At 39.2% G+C, this 17,286-nt stretch overlaps 1 protein-coding gene across 1 annotated transcript in view; it reads right to left on the bottom strand.

Annotated features, from left to right (window-relative positions):
* The window catches only part of ADGRA3 (adhesion G protein-coupled receptor A3), a 53,532-nt gene extending 37,633 nt beyond the window's left edge, over positions 1–15,899 (bottom strand). Inside the window, exons 1-2 of the mRNA XM_005484975.2 lie at positions 15,331–15,899; positions 880–951 (exon numbers count right to left, since the gene is read on the bottom strand). Of these exons, the coding sequence (XP_005485032.1) occupies positions 880–951; positions 15,331–15,596 (338 nt within the window). The 5' untranslated portion in view covers positions 15,597–15,899. The remainder of the gene's footprint in view (positions 1–879; positions 952–15,330) is intronic.
* Between the last annotated feature and the right edge of the window lie 1,387 nt (positions 15,900–17,286).

The raw sequence follows: 17,286 nt of genomic DNA on the forward strand, positions 1-17,286 counted from the left end.
AGAAGTGTTTGAATTTATTTAGGTCAGGTGACTGGGGTTGGAGCCTTTGAGTTTTAGAGGAAGAATAAAATACTTTTAATTCCCTGAAGCCAAAAGCTGTTTGGAACTCTTCCTAGATGCTGTGAGATGATTATAAAGCTGGCTACTTTCCCAGTCAAATGGCCTAGAAAAATCCTTATCTCTAAAGTTTATGCTTGCTCCCAGGTAGATCAACCTGCCAATCCTGACCTTCTACCAGCTGGAAAAAGGCTGACTGTACGAGAAGCTACAATGCTGCTTCTTATCTCATAGGCAATGTATCATCTGTAAGGAAAGTGAAAACAAGAAGCAAAAGATATCCAAGAAGTTACTCCCATCAGACTCACTCCCATCCCCTGTACCTTTGGCATATAGCAAAGCTGTGAAGTAAGCAGTAAAACTCTCAAAATAAATGTCAACAACAAATCTTTAATAAATCAAGTCTCTCTTAGGGGCTGTAATACATATGCTTCTCCTGCAAATATACTTTGCAACTATTCAATAAATGGTTTGATACTTAAGAAATTAAAGATATAATTTTCTTTACAACACAGTGTTTGCATAATGAAACAAAAAACATTTTGAAAGCAATTCCAGCCATCACAGCATTCCAGTAAAATTCCCACTGAAACTGCCCTCTCACCTGCAGGTGAGATTATCCCTTTTTTGCTGTTATGTTATTTATACTGTTGAATAATTAATTCATTAATATTCATATGTTAACTCTTCAATCACAAAAAAAGACATCAAAATAAAGAACAGATCCCTTATTTAAGACATTCTGTTCTTAAAATTATTAATGAAACAAACAGTATATGACTTGATTTTTAAAGTGAAAATAGCTTTTCAAGAAATACTTACAATCTTTCAAGAAGGTGTAATCCAGAGAAGGAACCATTCTTCAACTCTGTTATTTTATTGTTACTCAAAATCCTGAAAACAAAACCAATTGAGAACAATGTATTATAATTTTGGTAACAATTTTTTTTTTGCTACAGCTTACACTTGTTTTGTAACTCTTTTTGTTTAACAGCCTGTACAAACTGCCTAGCTCATTTTCTTGAGGTGTGTACAACAGCACTGCTTAAATATGACAAAGGAGAAAAAGAAGGTTTTGTATGTCATCTGCTTTAAGTACCATGCAAACTTACATATATAACATCTGAAAGGAAGAACACCCATCTAGGATTATCCTAATAAGACCCAGAAATGGTGAGGTAGAAATTAAGCATTAAAGAACAAATCACTACATTCAACATTCTTGTCTTCTATACCCATTTTGGTTTTCCAAACCAAGCAGCATCTTGCCTTCTCCCCACTTCCTCTGCTCCCCTTTTTAGCCACATACACACGCACTTCTCCCAGACTGTACTACCTTTCCCAGCCATCCTTCACACATTCATCCTATTCCTCAATGCAATCTTTTTAAAACGTCTGCAAATAAGCTCAGCAAGCATTCATCTATCCTTTCTTCTCCTAAAGGACAACCCAACCTCAAATTCCTTCTTCCTTTGGAATAACTGGATCAGGTCTATCTTGCCAAGCACCCTCTCCTCCAATCACAGCCATCTGCACACATCACAGCAGATGCTAATTATCCTCAAGGTAGGAAATTCTTTGTATGGCTGATATTTCCTTACTTAGAAGGACCTGCTTTCTATACAACCTCATAGCTCTCTGTTGGACAAAAAACCAAACCAAAACAAAATAACCTGCTTTCCTTTTGAATCATGTCACATTTTGGCATCTACAATACTCCTTACAAAAGGGCTTGCAGTACAACTCTCCAATCCATAAAAAATGCTTCATTTCACTTGTTCTGAAAACACCTCCTGCCAGCTTTATTTAATGTTCCCCACTTTTAAAAAGAGAAACACACAGTAATCAATCCACTTACCCTCTTTTTGCTATGTGCAATTATGTACAAAACTAGATGTCTTTTTTCCATGTGTAAAATCCATGTTTTACTTAATTATTCTTTACATAAAAGCCATTTGTGCCACTTAATAATTTCTGAGTTCCTTCCATCTTTATTACACTGAAAAAATTGTGAGGTAAAACCACTAGACCTGAAATAGTGCACAACACACAGACAAGTCACAGTTCTACATACTGGAGTAACGACGTTGTTTCCTACAATTTCCCTAGCAATTCCTAACATATAATCTGCCTTTATCACTTATGCTAGGAATCTAAGATTTCTAGTCACCTCAATGCCCATCATCTTATATAAGACAGCAGAGGTTTAGTCCCCAATAAATTTTTCAATTTTTTACAGTGCTGCTGCTGCCATTTTATTGCCCAATTACTTTCAAAAACTTCTTCCAAAATTCTTCACTTTATCCTCATCCTTATCACATCAATCTACTCACTCAACTATGTCTACCCCTTACTCACACTGTTTTACAGGTCATTAGGAAGTAAGTTGTGCATTACAATTCTCTATGACTCCACTCCACTGAGAAGGATTTAGTTCCACACCCTCTTCTTATCCTTTAGCAAGTCAGCTGCTCATCTGATCATCCTCCATTTAAGACTGACATACTTTTTTCATCAAATGCCTTTGGCAAGGGACAGACACACCTTTTAGAAAAGCATGCTTCATTATAACAGCTAGATGAACTTTGTAAGTATTTTGCTGACTCTGAAAAGCTCCAAAGGAGGTGAGGAAGAGCTTCTCATTACAGGAGATGTAAATTTTCCATGGTACCTTTATCCAGGTATCCAATATATTTATTATAAGTTCTACTGATTTTTCAACACAAACATCAGACTTGGAACCATGCAAATGGTGACGCACTTTTAAAACTAAGCATTTGCTATCCTCCAGTCCTCAAAATCATGTTCATTCTAAGCAAGACTGGAGAAATTTCATCCCCAAGTTCTTCTAAAAGCTCTTCAGCTTTAGAAGAATCATCTTGTCCTGGAGATTTATTCACTGTCAGATTGTTGCACAACTTCTGCTACAGTCACCTCAATTTCAGACAGATTCTCTATCAAATGCATCCTTCATATCCAACACATCCCCACAGTTCTTCACTTACACCAATTACATCTTCAGGCTCGATAACCTAAAGGTGCCACACTATGAGATTTCTTTCCAGTCCACTACATCTTTCAGATGTCCTTTAAAACAACCATAAACCAAACACACACACACACATCCCCCTCTTTCCTCCAGTGCATAAAATTTACTATATAATGACAAGGAATAATACTTCAAAACACACAATGAAGAAGATAAAACTAAAATACAGATCTAGCAATCTACAAAAACAGCATCATTTTGACAAAGCTGTATATTACATTAAGTAGTTTTCTCCAGGTTTCCCAAAGATTACCTCAAGTCTCTATAGTTTGGACAAACAAAGAGCCGGCATTTATTGTCAAAAATTCTGGCTCTGACGATTTCTCTTTCTCATCTCACAAAGTCAAGACAGCTGAACAAACTGTTTGAAAATCCTTTCATTTCCAGCCTGATGGTAAGAAGGTTTGAAAATTCTTAAAGTTAATCTTAAATCATTGAAGAAAGGTAATGTGTTCTGATGCTAAAATGAGGAGAGGCCATTCCTTTTTCTCAGCTTCCAATCATACCATGTATTTCTGCAGCTCATGTCAACCCATCCCTAGTGCCCACTGCTCCACGAGCTGCAAATGTTAAACCACACATTTATCCAGGGTAACTCCCAGGAGATTAATTTATGTGTCAACTACACAAGTGTGATCAACCTAGTATCCTACACAGGTAATACCAGGTGAAGACTGATCGCAGGAATGGTGGAAAGGAAGAAGGGGGAAAAAAAAGTATCCTGAGAAATTGCTATTGTATTGCTATAATGCCTGTAACACCTACTAGAGTGTCAGTGAAGAGCATTTGCTCTTGTGAAAACATAGTTCTGTAGTCCAATACATTGGGCTACCTCACAGGAAGAAAATAAGGAAATTTTTCCCTTGCCTGCAGCTGTGATAAACTAGATGAAGAAAAGAACCAGTGCTGGTTTTTAAAAACACACATAGAAACCAAGGAAGCACAGGCACTCTTAAAAAATGTATATGTATTTCAATAACTCTTTCCATCAAGAATGGCACAACTTTTAACACAAAACCACTAAATACATTTGCAAGAGTGCAAGTTTGGTAGTAATAATAATAAACATCATCTACAAATTGTAATGCCCACAAAACTAGTAAAATTTAACCTGAAGCATTAAAATTACACATCCTAAAGTCTCTGAACCTACTTCCTCTTCTACTCAAAGAGAAAAAGGTTTCAACCTAAATAATAAGTATTATTTGTAAAAATGGCAGGTACTGGGTACATTCACCAGAAAACCAAATAAAGTACACCTCTATTTCAACATCCTTTCTGGTTTCAGAAATGTATGCATGAAGAAAAATAGTAATAATATATAAAGAAGTAAATGAAGGAGCTTATAAAAAATCATTAATAGTTAATGCAAACTGAACATAACGCATAACAGCAGCAGCAAGAAAAAAATGCATACCAATTCCACACTTTAGGAGAAATTTAGGAAAAAACCACCTGATATTCACAAGCACACATTGATCTAAGTCAACACAAGCAAGCAAATTACAATCCTCTGTAGCACAGAAATTAAATTGTATCTTAGTTACAATTTACTTCATCTAAAGATTTATTGATATACCTGTGTTTTTTCCAGAAAAATAAGTTGCTCAAAATGGAGCTGGAACCACTTCAAAAGTAGCTATAACTGACTGAACTAAATTTAAACTAAATAAAAATAACAGTTCTTCAAGAAAAAAGAAGTTTTCTGACATTGCCTATAAAATAACAGGTCTAATGTAGATGCCTTTGAATATCTGGGTACAAGGTAAATTTCTCTCTTGAGTGTGATTTACAAATTACAGTCAGACTGATTAAGTATTTTCTCTGCAGAGGCTGTTACTTGTTCAACCATAAAGGTTTAGTACAATAAATGATAGATTTTACAACACTCCATATAACTTAAAACACTTCATGACCCAAAAATGTTGTGTAATCTTAAAAAAATGCAGTTTGAAGCTTGCTATTAGTATATAGTCTATACATTATTTGAAGTATTAAGAGATGTGGCACAAGAAGACAAAATGTAATAAAGCATCCACCTGAAAGCAGATGTTTTATAGTCACTTTCAGTTTCTGTGCATTAATATACAATGAAATGATGGACTATTATGTACCACTTAGGCACAGGATATTATTTGTGATCAATAATAATTCTAAGTTACTAGTTTAAGACCATAATTTTTCCAGAGAGCCAAGTAATTCTGAAAAATATGCTAACTTTTCCATCATTAAGAAGTCTAAAGAGAAAACAGTAGAGAGCCACCATTGAGCTGAGAGCTGCACTCATCCCCATCTTATTCAACTCGTTAACAAATTACTTTGAAACATAAATGATGTCACTGAAGATTCACAAGGAAAGGGGTTTCCACAGCCCAATGCCACTGTTGCTCCATATTTCCTATGAGTGCCATATGGGATTTTTGTTTTCTTTTCTTTTAAATAATCAACAACACCTCATTGGAACAAACACATTTTGCTTGTCCAACACTTATATATCAGAAAATAAAATGTGAAACTAATGCAGGCAATGATAGTTCCTGTGTTAAAAAAAACATGGCCATGGGAATTAAGACTAAAAAATCTGGAAGAACAAGCAGCTGAAAAGTAGGTTCTAGAAAAATTATGGACAACTCAAGTTACCTTGCAACAAAGCATTTCCCTCTTTCTCTGAGCAGATGATCTGAGAGACCAAGAATTAATCTGAAACAATGTACCTCAAGAAAAGTACCAAACCCCTCAAACCCCCTTAACTCTCCCCAGCTTTTCACCTATTCCAAGAACATTGCTGAAATGTTTCTTTGTTGAATATAGCTTGGATCAAAAGCCCATTTTCCATTTTGCTCCACAAAATGGCAGACAATTTTGAAAAAACTGCAAAGAAACTCAACCATGACTATTAACTTATTGGCTAGACCTTTAGCAGTAGATGCTCAGCATGCAAAACATAAATGGAGCAAAACATAAATGGAGCCAAACCCAAAGTCTGCTCTCTGTACTATGAGAAATTTTAGCAATAGGTACCAAAGATGACGTCCTAACTTCCCTTTCTCATACAGAGGGAGAATAAAATCACTGCTGGATCCATTTCTACCATTAGAATGCACTGAGTAGAAAAAGTTTTGTTCTGTGAAACCATTCTGGCTTGTCAGCTGTAAAACAACTATCACTAAGCAGTGAATTAGGCCGTAATTTAGAATGCATCTCCTAACATCACAAATGAATCCTAATCCAAAGAATATAATTAAAACACACACATCCATTAACACTATTACCAAATAGTCAAAATGACCACCAAGAAGCCTGTATGAAACATAACTGTTAGCTGAACACTGAAGTAACTTCCAAAACACATTTTAAAAGACTCAAATGGAGAGCCAGGAAACAGACAATAAATCAGATCAATTCATGGTGACTGCATACTCTAGGGACCGGGAAAGTGGCCACCAGCAAGAGTCAGATTAAAATAACCATCTGCAAACAACCAAGAAAAATGCTTTCTGCTGAAAGTTGTGAACATGGAAAAAAACCCACATTTCTCAAAGTTTTTCTTTTAGAAACTGTGAATTAACAAGGATATAAGCCCAGTATTTTTCAACAGTTAGTATTTTGCCTTCTAGTGAGTTACTGGTATCAAAGCAAAAGAAACCTTGAAACCTAGACTGAACAGAACACAAACAGTATTTGCTTAATAGTAACTCTGAAATGAAAGCACTCCATAAGCTTTTTACAGAGAAAGACCTATTATTAATTCCAAAACTCTAACAAAAGGAGACAGTATTTTCCAATTCAACAAAACCATTATAATTAAGGAAGCTTAGCAATGAAATATTTGCAAAATAGAAGTTTGCAACAGATAAAAGATTTCCTGCAATATTTCATTATTATGCATATTAAACGATATTAAAATTGTAAACTAAACCTCTCAGAAGTAATGAAATTACAGAATTAAAACTGTGTCTACTTATACTGCTCCATTTTTAACTGGTAATGTGCTACATTTATATCATCTAATGAGGAATCTTTATTTTTCCTACACAATCCCTGGATTGTTCAAGCAGCGATGCCCACTATGCAGTGCTGTTAAAAATTTTTTTTCTTGGTATTCAGTTTGCAGCAACACACTTCATTTATTGCTTTTCATTAAAAACAAACTGTTCTTAAGGACAGAAATTATTTCTAGGGAAAAACACTGCCAATCACTGGAGCAACACAGCAAGTTTTCTAAGTTTTAATAGTACCAAATAAAAATCATCTTAGAAAAGGACAGAACAGAGGGGCAAAACAGAATGCGAGAATGAGCAGCAACACTGCTGAAAATCATACTAATTCTAAAATAAATTCTTGTGAAATTACAAAATTCCCAACCAAATTTTGCTTTCTTTCTTGTATTTATGCCAGGTTCAAAAGCCTACCATGGAGAAAATTCAGAGAACACAGCTACACCCTATTTCTTCCAACATTAACTCTGTGTTGCCATTTTTAAAGCAAACAGAAAGCACTGGAAGTCTAAGCCTTGTGACCACTTCATTCTAGAAAGATTCCTCCAAGTTCTCTCCCCACTGGTTAGATCTGTAGCACCTGCATTATTTTAAGATATTAAGATCAACTTTTTCTGTAGTAACTGTCTTGGTTTACAAACTTCTGCTCCCTCCTGATTTTCGCACTTAGCCAGCAGCTCTGTAAGTTTTAGGATTACCACTGATTTGCAGTTCAGTACAAGTTCACCTGACTCCAAAAAAATCCATCCTTACATGCAAGAATAACTTTCTTCACACAAAACACCACACATGGATACCTTGCCAGCCACTTCCAACTTTACCTGCTATGGCAAATAAATTAATAAATTCTCTGTGTCATATCAGAGTAGTACTAATTAGAACATAGACTGTCACACCCAGTCTCACATGCATTCACATTTCCTACCAGGTGTACCTGCTCTCTATGAAAGTGCTTTGTCTAGACACGTTAACAAGCACTTCCTGTCAGCTGCTGGCACACAAAGATACATTTACAAAAATTTATATCCTAATCCTACAGAAGTAAACAGTTTTTGGATAGCTTAGCTCCCTGAACTGACTAGGCATGGAGCCAGACAAATGCTAGTACTGCAGCCAGGGAGGGGAGGGAAAAACACAAACATCCACACAGCCACAGACTGGGAGGTGAAGGTATGAACACACCAGCTCCAGTTTAGGCTACACTTTTACCGACAGCTGGATGCTGATGCAACATTCCCCACACAGGGGGAGATCTCCTCAGCCCTTGCATCTCATCATCCCTGTGTCAGAAGCAGAAGAGAAGGCTGAAGGAGATCTGCAGCACACAGCCATAAGTCAGGTCACTGCAACCCATAGAAGCATCAAGGAGTCAATCAGCACACAAATTAAGAGAACTGCTTAAAGTTCCTGTTAACACCAGACACTGTTATCCTGAAAAAACAGTCCGCAGTCCGAGAATTGGAATAGGCTGTCCGGAATGTCTGACAGGACACTTTAGAAACCTAAGGCTATCTTGCAAAAACTCTGCCTGATAATCAGTTTCAAGGTAAAATATAACATAGGAAAGCTAATAAGGACCTCTTGTATCTGACAGGAACAGCTCAGGTGGAAACAGCACATCATGTGCACAGCACCAGAAGAACTTTCCTGGACTGTGCTATATCCCCACTATTCCTCATATGACCCATCTCTCTTACTGGCATAGAGATGTCAATCATCTCTAGTGATTTTGGGGGTAGCTGCTGAATTTCCAAGAATGTTGTTGATCCCACATCAAGCCTGTTTACATTCAGCCTTCAGTACCTTGTCTGCTCTGCCTTCACTCCCTCTTAAGTTTTCCAGGTTCCCACCTCCATAACTGACATACCAATTCGAGGAAACCCAGACTTCAATCCCAATTCCCAGCAATAGCCTCTATCTCTTATTCCAGTCCTTCTGCATTTATTCACTCTAGACTCTAACCTCCCTCCCCCTACCTCAAAGCACCTTCTTTCCCTAGACTGAAGTGACATAGCAGAGGGCACAGATTGTAAAACACCTGCAAAAACTGTAAACAGCACAGTCCTCAGCCACCTGGAGTTTGGACGAATCCTAGAACACACTGACCAGTGCAGAAAGAACTGTGGAATTAAGCTGCCTATTTCTTAAACATCTTTAATCAGTCTGCATCTCTTATGTTTGAGTTTCTTCCCTCTCCCCAAAAAACTTTTGGTCTGTCTTACCAAAAAGGTCAAGCTCCTACTCCAGAAGTGGAACTCTGCAGCCCAGCCAAACCCGGCTGACCAGCCTGGATCACACACACAAGCAAAGCAGGCAGTCTGCTCCCGGGGGACCCAAAAGCTCTGCCCTGCAGTGCCCTGCCATCTGCCTGGCCCCAGGCCAGCCTGGACACCTGTGGGACAGCGCTGTCCCCACCACTGGCCGTGCCCTGCAGCAGTGCACAGGGATCAGCCACATCACAGCGACCCAGTACACTGTAATTAGTGCAGGATATGATCTCCAGCACTCCAGAGCAACAAGGCATTGCAGCTGGCACTGCTAAGCACCCAAACAGTGAATAGCAGGGGAAAATTAAATTCTCAGCTATTTACTACATAAAGACTAGAGACATTTGATAGATTATATTATTTTAAAAAAAAAATTTGAAATTCGTTATTTATCTAACTACAGAAAGAAAAACTCACAAAAACATTATGTGGCTGATGTTCTTAAACAGTTTATTATCACTGATGAAAAGAAATGCTCAACTGTTTTTAATCTTCATGGATTAACTAGTTGTACAAAAAATGCATTTACACTGAACAGATTCAAAAATTATAGACTGTAATGGTGAAGACAGACTATATAAGGCAGTAATGACAAATCCATGAACCTGCAACATATCTGGCCCATACAAAGTACATATGGGAACCATTAAATTCTGAAAAATCTAAACTTGCAGCTCCATAGTTGTTTTAAATTACAAAAATAACCTCTGAAACATGAGCAAACTGCAAGCACGGAAACATAAGAAGTTATTCGTTCTTCATCACTGCAGCACAAATTCTAGTTCCATTCTTTTACTCTTGGCAATAAATAAAACCAAAAATTTCAGTATTTTGCATTTCTGAAGCAAACCCAGGAATACTACTGATCAAAAAGGACAATAAAATAAAAAAGTATTAATTATGAAGATTCAAATCTGCCTTTTTGAGGCTAGAAACAGCATAACACATTCAACATTTCATAGTCACTTTAGAGCTAATTGAAGGGCTAATGAACTCATAAAGAGCATTGCTTAAATGGGTATCTACTTAGGAACAAAGGTATTGGGTACTTTTACATTAATATGGCAGCTCTGAGAACTAAAAGAAAAGTTCCACTACAAAAACTTAAATTTGCTCTCCAGAGTTATGCAGAACTTAGGTCTGTCCATCTCCCTTATTTTCAACTCAACAGCAACCAACACATAGCTCTGATGCAAAACCTGAGCCTCAGGCTTGTAACAACTGCTACAGTTGAACCTGTGGTACAGAAGCCATATTTGTAATTATCTCATGTATTTATTCAAAAGTAAAATCATCTCCTTGATAAAGGCACATAAAATAATTTTAAAATGCTTATACAGAAGAGTATTTTTTATTAAAAAGAAATATGAATCAATATAACAATTGAATATAAGATTGCATGGAAACTATTGCCAGTTACAAAACCACCATGTATGTTAAGGTCATTACTGCAGCACTTCATGAAATAGGAAACACTATTCAATCTTGACAGTGTATCCCAGTGGACACATATAAACCATGCAACATAATGTCTTCCAAAGCTGAATACTTTTTCCAATAGAACTAAATATTGCAATTTAGAAGAAAACACTGTTCATATTGTGACATCAGAATTTTCTTGCAATAAGTGTACATAATAAGAGAACACTACACATACTGAATGTCTTATAACAAGCTCACAGCAATGAATGCATGTTGGAAAAGTACATATAGAAAAGCACAAAATTGGTTCTCTTCTCAACAAGGTAAAAGATACACAAAATCTGATAGAAGCATAGAACACAAGCCAATCAGTAAATTACACACTAAGGATTTTTAGGAGTCAGATGTCACCGATACAGAGGCACGTTCATGTACTCGTGAATTAGTACATTGTGACTACAGCCTCAAGTACAACCTCTGTACTGCCTTGTGTTCATAAATAAGATGCATTTTGCACAGCCTGTGTATCCACTGGCCAAAGAAAATTTTAACCTTCAATGGGGATTATTAGTACCCTCTACCTTCAAAAATGTTATCACTGCCCAAATTATTAGTACTCAGCACTTTAACAGTCTAAAACTGACTATTCCAACAAAAAAAAAAAAAAAAAAAAAAAAAACCAAACCCAAACCAATAGCTATCAGTAGTACCATCAAATTAGTAAATAGAAATGTACTTTAAAAGAGACAAACTTCCACAGAGGACATTTACATTACATGACTCAGACACAATGTAATCACACATTGCAATACAAATGGCTTCTTGCAATATCAGTGACATTTTGCTTTGAAACTTTTGAAATTTAAATTTGTGTCATAAATAGAAAAATTGCACAGCTATTTGGAAGTCCAAGTAAGTGTGCATAGGAGCTTCTTAATGGATGCAGTTTGATGTGATTTTATTTAGTAGCTGGATGAAGGCTGTAACATTTTAAGATGTTTCCTAAGAGCAATCCAGTAAAATGTATCTTTGAAAAGCTCTGAACATTAACACAGGCAAATGCTCTGGCTTGTAAATCCTAACACTTTTTTAAGTGCAAACACTGATACTCCTATGCTCCTATGAGGATATGTGCTTAAGCAAAGTTGTTTGCAGAGCAGTAAGCCTCCTGATCCAGAAATGCAATTCTTCACTGAGTACATATGCTTTTCCTTTATTTAGATTCCTGTTCTAATAATATATGTAACAGGTAAATAATACTTGCAACAGATAATAAGTTTCTGGGCTTGTTCTTCAGTGGACTTACACATTCTCTTCCAAAAAACAAAGTAATGGCTAATAGCCAATAAGTATCCACCATCATAATTTGAATTTGCACCAAGAAACACAACAGCAGCAGCTATTTTATCTCAGGCTTCCATTACAAGAGTACAGGGTATTCCTCACTTAAATCTGCATCATGTCAATGGCTTCATTACCTACTGAAATAAGGAGCATGGCAGACAAACCTCAGTTACATTCACCCTGTTTTGGTATATCCAAACCAAAAGCATCTCATCTGTCTGCTTAACCTACAAATGTCAAAGCAATCGATGCTGTCCCTGTAGATACACCCTTCATTTGCATCCAAATCAGTGGTTATTATACAATGCTAAGAAAAAAAGTTTCTTCCTTAGCAATAAATGAACTTGAATTCACCTTGGAATTTGCCCTAAGTGCCCCATAAAGCAACAACCAGTTCTACCTGGATTGTAAAGGAAAACCAATTTACAGTACTGCCAGAAATCCTACACATTACTTACTCCCCCACAAACAGGGTTCCATACTTTAATAGTCCTCTTCCCGTGTCTGCTTTTCTTCCTCAGTCATGAAACAAATTTACTTTATCTCTTACCAGTTGAAATAAAATTAGGATCTTTTTTTTCTGAATTGTATGAAGACTCTCATCACATTGACCTAAATTACTGGGACAATAACATGTTTTATGGCAAACACAAATTAAGTGATGTTGCCCAACTCATAAATTAACTGACCTTGCCCAGCTTGTATCATCATTAACCACTAACTACAATGGTGTGCAAGACTGAAAGAACCTTGCCAGCGTCCTCAAATGCTACTCCCTTATCCTAATTTCCACTATTTCTCACTTATTTGCTCACTTTCTAAAGACTATTGTCCTCAAAAGTATTTCACTGGGAAAAAAGAAATGGTAAATGCTAAAGGCACAGTAGCTAATCTGCTGAAAATCTAAGAACTTGACCAGTGATAAGGAAGAAATAATTATTTCCAAAATGCATATAATCACTTCATTTGCATCATTTTCAACTCGTTTAAAAAATAAGAAGTTATATAAAGCTATATAGGTCATTGTATTTAAAACTGGTTTGTGCAAAATAAAATCAACATAAAAGAAAATTAACTGAATTAAAATGCAGCTGATATACACAAAAGTGATCTATTTTCAGCTACATATCTCTGCAGTGATCCAATAATCCCAAAAGATCTAATAGAAGTAGTACTTATCTTAATAGATGAATCCCATAAGAATCAAGATAACTCAGGGCAGTTTTACTCTAATCAGACCACTGTTCACCAAGTCCTGAAATTTTAAGTATTGGCTTGGGGAAAAAAACATTATTTTTGGCAAGATTAGGTACCAATTAATCTAGACACTACTAATCAACATGTTAGTGAAGTGGCGTTTGGTGACAAACTCCACACATCACCAACACTTTCAATCTAGGTTAACATGGATTTGGTAATAATAATTCAAAAAACCAAACAGACCCAACAAAACAAAACCTCTGAGAGAATGGAAAGCCATGCCTCGAGAGTCAACAAACATGCAAGATTCTGAACCTGAACACAACAGCTAGGTTTGGGAAAAGGAGGTAATTGGTTTAACAATCCTTGTTTTATATTTAAGCAAAATTTTGAAGTGTGTGTTCATTAAATTGTATCAACACAGTTATGATATCTCCTATAAATAACAATGAAAAATGACGTTGTTTCTTGCTATGTCTACTAAAAAGTTCAAATCAGAAAAATGTTTCAGAAGTTGTTATAAACTTCAAAGGATGATTAATTGAAAGCAACTAATTAGTGTATGAAGATATGCCCTAGATATTGAAGGAGTATGAAAATCAAGATGAAAGATGAACCATTCTTCCAATTTCTTCTGTCACTACAATGATGAACAAAGATCCACTCACAGCAAGGCTGCCGTGTTTGGTATCTGCTTGTCTTTCGCAGCAATCATAGCTGTGATTCAAGTTTTTTGAACCAAAAGAACCCCACAGTGAACTTGAGCATATCAACCATACTAACATCTACTTATATCAAAATTTTAATGGATAATACCATACTCATAACATGTAATCAGCTGCAAAGCATTTGAGGCTAACAAAGATTAAGAGATTTGCTGATCAAACTACTGTCACTTCTACTTTTTGCCTTGTTTTCTACTTCAGAAACTTCAAGTAAGAACATCTATAATCATTTCTCACAAGTAATTTAGAAATATTGTCTGAACCCTTGCAGAAATTCAAGTAAGAACAACTACTTCAGCCTTATTTAGCTCCCATTTTTTGCTTTCCCTTTTCTCACGGGTCCAGGTCCATGCATCTGCGGGGTTCACACCTCACTAAGACTCCTGGAAGAACACCGTTCCTTGGTGTGTCAGTGCTGTCAATGCTCACAAAAGCAGAAGATTGTTGTTTTCATGACAGCACATTCTGTACTTTTTAAATGTCAGATTCCTGCTAGGTCTTTCAAACCTGCGATTTCCAGTTAAGTACATAAATATCTTAAACTAGACCCCGTATTTCAGCTCCTTTTCACTGAATTTTACTGACATTACCTGGTTGCACTTGAGTCTTCCCATGGCAGCGCAGGCACAGGCACAATAAGTCTCTCTAAAGAAAGGGCAAGGGTTTCACTTTGGGAATACCCACGGATGAGATCCAGTGCTGAGCGACCTTACCCATGCCAGAGGGATTGGACCAGCAGACCTGGAGATCTCCCTTCCAATCCAAACCATTCTATGAACTTCTTTGCTAGAGTCATGTCCCAGGAAGGCAAACAACTTGCAAAGCCTCTCTTCGCACATGCACACTTATGTCTAAAGTAAGTGGCAACATATTTTTTACTTTGGATTAAGTTGCATATCCTGTTTGAAACTTGTTATTCAAATGGATGAGGAGGAATTGCCTCCGCACAAAAACAGCCCGCCTACTGAGGGATGAAGGAGGGAGAGCCGGGGATGCTTTTCCACGGAGGGAGCTCCACGGGACGGTGCCTCCCCCCAGTGAGTTACGGGACATTTCTCCCCCTTCAAAAACGACCACCCCGGGAAACTACCGGAAAACATGAACAGTACATCCGCTCCCGGGGCTTTCTCCAGCACTAGAGGGGAGTCACCTACGCTCCCACTGCCCCCCAGCTCACCCCATTTCACCTCGGACCGGTGCTCCCACTCCCCCTCCGCCCCATCCACGTCGCACCGAGGCCGCCCACCCCCACGCGGGACGGTACTCACAGGGTGACCGTGCGGTTGGGCAGCGCCTCGGGAGGCAGGACCTGAGCGAGCTCCAGGTTGCTACAAACCACCTTCACCTCCGCCGGGCCGCCGGCCGCCGCTTTGCCGGCGCTCTTGGGACGCCCGTCGTACTTGCAGCCCGGGGGCAGCGCTGCGCCGCCGCCGCCCAGCACCGCCAGCAGCAGCAGCACGGCGGGCACGACCCGCGCCGGGCGGCGGCGGCGGCGCGGCGGGCGGCAGAGAGCGCGGCGGCCCGGGGGCAGCATGGCGGGGCCGCGCAGGACCGTGCTCCGCTCCTCCCGGCGACGGACGGGCCGGCCGGGAGAGGCCGGAGGGAGGGAGGGAAGAAGGGGGCTCCGGTCCGCCCTGGCCTAGCCCCGCGGGGGCGGTGCCGCCGCCATGCGGTGCCGAGAGAGCGGCGGGCGGGCGGGAGCCGTGGCGGCCGCGGCCGCCTTTGTGTGGCGCGGGTCGGGCCGAGCGCGGCGGCAGCAGCGCCGCCTCCCGCCGGGGCCGGACCCCGCGGCACCGAGCGCGCCCGCCGGGCCGCGGCCCCACTGCGCAGGCGCCAGGGTGGCAGCCGTGCCCCCGCGCATGCGCGGCGCCGGGCAGGGGCCGCGGCCGGGGGCGCCGGGTCGAGGGCGCCGCTATGGGGACCGTGCCCTCACAGGCCGAGCCTGTGCGCTCTCGCTTGCTGCGGCCCTGTGGGGCCCTGGGACTCTCCCTGAGCCCTGTCCTCCTCCATAAAGCTCTTTGGTTTCCCTCTCCTCTGCTTCCATGACTTGGCTCTTGACCTCCTGCTCCAGTTCCTTAGTTTTACAAGGAGGACTGTTGCTGTACTCGCTTCATGGAGGAAAGATGATCCCCTGCCTAGTTGCTAAATGACTTCAAAATTCATAATGCCAACTAAATAGTACTTAAAAGCATTTTTCCTCAAATTGGCCCTGTAAGATGAGGTAACCAGTTATTCCCACTTGATAGCCAAAAGCTACTCGAATATAATTTATCTCAACTACAAAAAAACACCAAAGATACAGACACACACACCTAATCCCACCTCTCTACAATGTGTGTTTTCATGGCACACTTGAAACGACTATCCAGAGTGTAACTGGGTCATGTTCTCACATTTCTGTGCAGCTGGCACAGCCAGGCACAAACACTTCCGTGCCAATGACAGCTGAAATTCTCAGTATGGTCTTTGCCTCTGGTAGGTGTGAGGATAATAAAATAACTGTCCCCTAACAATCAAATTACAAGAAGTGGCAGGATCTGCTTTAAAAATTTTTTGACAGATTTTGCAGAACCCAAAGGAAGTTCTGGTAACTAACCAAGAACTCACAGTGCCCCATCCTTTGAGAACTGCAAATGGCACCCTGCAAACTACCTGCTATTACACAGAAACGTCATTTTAGATATTGTCAGTAGCAGCTGCCAAAATGAGTCTTACGAAATCTCTAACCTAAGATGTCCTTGAATAATGCTGAACACTCAGACTGTAACTCAGTTTTAAATGTAACCTAGCAAAAGATTCTGGCAAACCATTGGAATTGTGGATTGGAGCAAAAGGAACAAGATTACAGTAAAAATTGCATAATCACCCTTTACTCCTAGACTCTGTGTCCTCTTACAAATGAAAATGAAACATGTTCTAAGTACTGAAATGGTTGACCAGAGTGCAAAGACACCAGTCCCTGAGCTTTAATATGATGTTTGCGTGTCACGGAGTCACTCAACAGGACAAACCTGATCTGGGTGAGATGTGAGGCCACTGTTACATTTGAACTAAATTAGGTCAGACACAAAATGCAAAGTTGACAATGCTTTTTTGCCTTTATGCTGCAGTTATACTAACTGCAAGAGAAATTCACCAGTATACAGAAAATTCTTTCATTTTGGGCTTTGCTTTAAACAAATCCAAATCGTACTGTTAATTTGCGTTGGATGGGTGCTTTTCAT

Source organism: Zonotrichia albicollis, chromosome 5 (assembly GCF_047830755.1).
Source record: "Zonotrichia albicollis isolate bZonAlb1 chromosome 5, bZonAlb1.hap1, whole genome shotgun sequence".
NCBI lineage: Eukaryota > Metazoa > Chordata > Aves > Passeriformes > Passerellidae > Zonotrichia > Zonotrichia albicollis.